The 4,812-nt window shown below is 46.4% G+C and overlaps 1 protein-coding gene across 1 annotated transcript; it reads left to right on the plus strand.

The window, feature by feature from the left end:
* The first annotated feature begins 3,592 nt into the window (after positions 1 to 3,592).
* LOC101271656 (bolA-like protein 3) lies at positions 3,593 to 4,099 on the plus strand. The gene is given in 2 exon segments (XM_049702858.1): positions 3,593 to 3,694; positions 3,696 to 4,099. Coding segments are annotated over 2 exon segments (333 nt in total). The 3' UTR covers positions 3,927 to 4,099.
* The last annotated feature ends 713 nt before the right edge of the window (positions 4,100 to 4,812 follow it).

Here is a 4,812-nt window from a genome sequence, read left to right on the forward strand (position 1 = left end):
CCCACAAATCATGCAGCCAGTCCCGCCCTGAAGGGCGCACACCGTGACAGCTGCCCTGCTAAGGGGCTCAGCTCTTGAGGGAATTCCCCACCCCAGAAGGTGAAGGTACATTTACTCTGAACTGGGGGCCACCATCACATCCAAGGAAGCCTCATCTAAAGCTGTTTTTTGTGTGGTTGTGTAAGGAGCCCAGAAGCCTGAAGAGGGGGAGAAAGTATGCATAGACACAGCGTTGGAAAAGCAGAGCTCGCTGTGGGCTTCCTGGAGGAGGGGACCCAGAGCTGGGAATGAATTGGACAGATAGGCAGGGTCTGGAGGAGCCATGAGGATGGAAAGTGGGGTATGTGGTGCACAGGAAGCAGAAGTGGGATCAGCAGGCCGGGGCCCCTTGATTGTGGGGGAGGTCTTGGAACCCCTGTCCCCAGCCACCCCAGCCACTGAGCAGTGACTTCACTCATCCTCCCAGGGCCACGGCACCTGCCACCCCTCAAGCACCCCCAGCCCCTCATCTCTCTGCACAAAGGCTGCTCTAATTCCCCTTGCAGCCCGGGTGAGAGGCAGTCAGGGAACAATGCTATCTGCGCGTAGTGGCGCCCAAAATACGACTGTCATTTATTTCGTTATATGAAATTAGAGCACGCCTTGTAGCCATAATGAATCATTTCCTTCTTGCCTCGGCCATGGTGTCAGGCAGGAGCTCAGCATCTCCCATTCAGGGCCTTTCACTTCATCGCAGGCTAATAATAACCCACCCGGGTGAGCACACATCTTCCCAAGACAATGGAGGGCCCAGACGGGCATCGTGGGCAGGAGAGCAGTGCCCGCAGGGGAGGGGGAAAGATCAGGGTGTCATGGCAGGAAGAAGACAATGTCCATGGGGAGGGGAGGGAAAGCCTTAGGGCGGTGGCTCCGGTGGGAACCTGGGTCCCCCAGGTCCCTTTTCCAGCTGCTCCACCTGATGGGGGCAGGGAATAGAGCCCACTCCTAGGCTGCCCTTCTACTAGCACTTCTTTCAATCATTGCCCAGGTCCAGCTCAGAAGCCTCCTTCTTTGTTTGTTTTTTTTTGTTTTTTTTTTGGCGGTATGCAAAAAGACCTAACATTCATTTCACCAGGGCCTCTCACTGTTGTGGCCTCTCCCACTGTGGAGCACAGGTTCCGGATGCGCAGGCTCAGCAGCCACGGCTCACGGGCCCAGCCGCTCCACAGCATGTGGGATCTTCCCGGACCGGGGCACGAACCCGTGTCCCCTGTATCGGCAGGCGGACTCTCAACCACTGCGCCACCAGGGAAGCCCTCAGAAGCCTCCTTCTTGAGGAAGCCGTATCCTGATCCCCCACCACCACTAGCACCCACATCTTCCATTCGAGTGTGAGCTTTCAAGGCATTAACTGTTTCCACAGCCTTGTCCCAGTCCTGCCCAGGCCTGGAGCTGCCAGGAGTTGGCCTCACCTCTCTCATCTCACATCCCTGCCCAGTGTGGGCTCACTGTGTGCCCAGTGGCAGACGCTCAGTACATGAGTAAGTGTGTCCTGATGGGGCCAAACCTCCAGTTGTCTCCCACTGGGACTGTGACCAGGAGCCCCATCTCATCCTGGGCAGGAGAAGCAAGGCCCAGACCCTGTCCCCTAGAACCTCCTCCTCCAGGACAAGGCAAGGCCAGCCAGGGGAAATTATAGGGTCTACTCAGACACTGTGATTACTGTCTCTTCCACTAACTATAACTTAAGATCTTTTAGTCACCGTATCTGCAGGAACAGGCACAGAGCCAGTTTTGTTGAATGAAAGAGTAAATGAATAAATGAATGAGCACCAAAGGCCATGTGCCAAAGGACAGAGAACAAACCGCAGGGGTGAAGTGATCAGAGAAGGCTGCTCACTGGTCCCAGAGGCAGACTGGGTTAGGACTTCAAGACCCAAGAAATGTAGTCAGTTCACTTGGTTTCCCTTTTGCTTCATATATGTTAGACTTGGAAGAGAAGAAGTCAAAAATCTGGAAGCTACAACAGGCACAGACACAAAACAAAAGCCCCAACAAAAGCCTGATCTCTCTAGTCAAAGGACAAAGAAAGGGGCAGCTTAGTAAGACCAAAAACTTTTATACAATAACCAGTCTACTCCACCCAAACACTAGAAGAAAAGAAAACAAAAAAACTCTGGCCCCACTCATACCCATACCCACTAAGACCAAATGGGGGAGTCTAGACTTCCATCCTCAAGAGGCTATAACAAGGAACCCCAGAGTCCCCACTGAGGTAATGTCAGAGAAGGACAGGTATGGAAACAGGATCTTCATCCCCACTGGGCTCCCTCTCCCAACAGTGTCAGTGGAGACTGTGGGGAGCCTGAACTTCACCTCTCTCTTGCCAGTAACAAAAACACCCCTCCCATTCTTGATGGAGTCAAAGCAGGCCTAGTGGAGAATCAAGACTTTCATCATCACCCAGCAAACAAGGCCACGTCATCACTGTATCAGTGGTGCCCACATGGGGAGCCAGTTTTCCTACCCACACCCAAAAGTAGTAAGGATCCTATTCCCTCCAAAGGCAACAGAGTGGGGAACTTGGAGGTAGACTATATCAGATAAAATAGACTTCAGAGCAAAGAAAATTATCAGAGACAGAGACATTATATCATAATAAAAATGTTGATTCACCAAGAAGATATATCAATCCTAAATGTGTATGCACCAAACAGAACTGCAAAATATGTGCACTCAAAACTAATGGGCAGCATCCACCCCCACTAGAGCAGTGGCAGAGAAAACCATCTAAAACAAAAGGTTTAAGTAAGATCCAGAATCTCCTAAGATAATGCAAATTCCCAGGTTTCAATAAAAAGTCATCATCATACCACAAAAAAGAAAGGTCTCAAACTGAATTTAAAAAGACAATCAGGGGCTTCCCTGGTGGCACAGTGGTTGAGAGTCCGCCTGCCGATGCAGGGGACACGGGTTCGTGCCCCGGTCCGGGAAGATCCCACATGCCGCGGAGCGTCTGGGCCCGTGAGCCATGGCTGCTGAGCCTGCGCCTCCGGAGCCTGTGCTCTGCAATGGGAGAGGCCACAACAGTGAGAAACCCACGTACTGCAAAAAAAAAAAAAAAAAAAAAGACAATCAGATGTCAACAACAATATGAAAAAAATGTCAGAATTTTCTGACAAAGATTTTAAAGCACTCATCACTTTTTAAATGCTTCAATGAGCAATTACAAGCCCATTTGAAATAAATGAGGGGAAGAAAGAATCTCAACAGAGAAACAGAAGATATAAAGAAGAACCAAAGGGCAATTTTAGAACTGAAAAATACAGTACCAAAAAAACAAACTCAGTAGTTGGGCTTAAGAGCAGAATGTAGAAGAAAGAGGAAATAATTAGTGCACTGGAAGAAAGGACGATAGGCATTACCCAATCTGAACAATAGAGAGAAAAATAGACTGAAAAACTAGTAGAGCCTCAGGGTCCTGTGGGATTATAACAAAAGACCTAACATTCATTTCACCAGAGTCCTGGAAGGAGAGGAGAAAGAGGACAGGACTGAAAAGTATTCAAAGAATGACACGGCGACCTAAGACAGTAGGCCACATCAGCCGGGCATGGCAGCATGGAGCTCAGCCTTGGCAGCACCTCCGCTCTGTGGAACCTGCCGGCTTCCTCTTCTCCACTGTGCCCAGTGAATGTTTGCCTTGCAGACTGAGGGGGGAGATCAAAGTGACCCAAATTCTCAAAGAAAAGTTTCCTCGAGCTACAGCTATCAAAGTCACTGACATTTCAGGAGACTGTAGGACAATGTATGAAATTCAAGTCAAATCAGAAGAATTTAAGGAGAAGAGAACTGTCCAGCAGCACCAGATGGTAAATCAGACACTAAAAGAAAAGATCAAATGTATGCATGGATTGTGGATATTTACCTCTGTCCCCAAACACTGACCACGCCCTGGCTACATAGATATTGCTGCTGAAACCTTGGATGAATCTTATTGCCACCATTCTTTCCTAGGCATATGACAAAAAATGTATCTATTTTATTCATAGACATTTCCATATTGTAATTATAGAAGAATATGGTATCTATTTAGATGTTAATTAAAGGTAACAGACAACTAAAAATTTTTTTCATTACAAAAAAAAAAGTATTCAAAGAAAGAGTGGTTGAAAACTTCCCAGGTTTGACAAAAGACATAAACCTTCAGATTCTAGGAGCTAATTTTACCCAAAGAGTATAAATACAGAAAAAGCCATACAAGACACACCATAAATAAACTTCTGAAAATGAAAGACAAAGACAAAATCTTGAAAGCAGCCAGAGAAAAATGATATGTTAATACTGGGGAAAAGCAATGAGAATAATAGTAGATTTCTCATCAGAAACTATGGAGGCCAGTGGAAGTGACACAATGTTCTTCAAGTGCTGAAGAAAAGGCTGCCTAACCCCAAATTTTATACCCAGCAAAAATGCCCTTCTTTAATTAAAGGGAGATCAAGACATTCTCCAGTGAAAATAAACTAGGAGAACTTGTCCCCAGCAGACCTACCCTAAAAGAAAGGCTTAAAAAGTTCTGTAAACAGAAAGGATGTTACTAAACAAAAAAAACCTTGGAACATGAGGAAAGAAGAAAGAATACAATGAGCAAAAATGTGGATAAATACTATAAGTTTCCCTTCTCTTGAGTTTTCTAAACATGTCTGATGATCAAAGCAAAAATTACAATACCGTTTGATGTAGTTCTAAATGTATGTAGAGAAAATATTTTAAACAACAATATTATAAGTGGAGAAAATAAAGGTAGTTAAAGGGAGGTAATGTTTCTATACT

The sequence above is a fragment of the Orcinus orca genome, chromosome 20 (genome assembly GCF_937001465.1).
Source record: "Orcinus orca chromosome 20, mOrcOrc1.1, whole genome shotgun sequence".
Lineage (NCBI taxonomy): Eukaryota > Metazoa > Chordata > Mammalia > Artiodactyla > Delphinidae > Orcinus > Orcinus orca.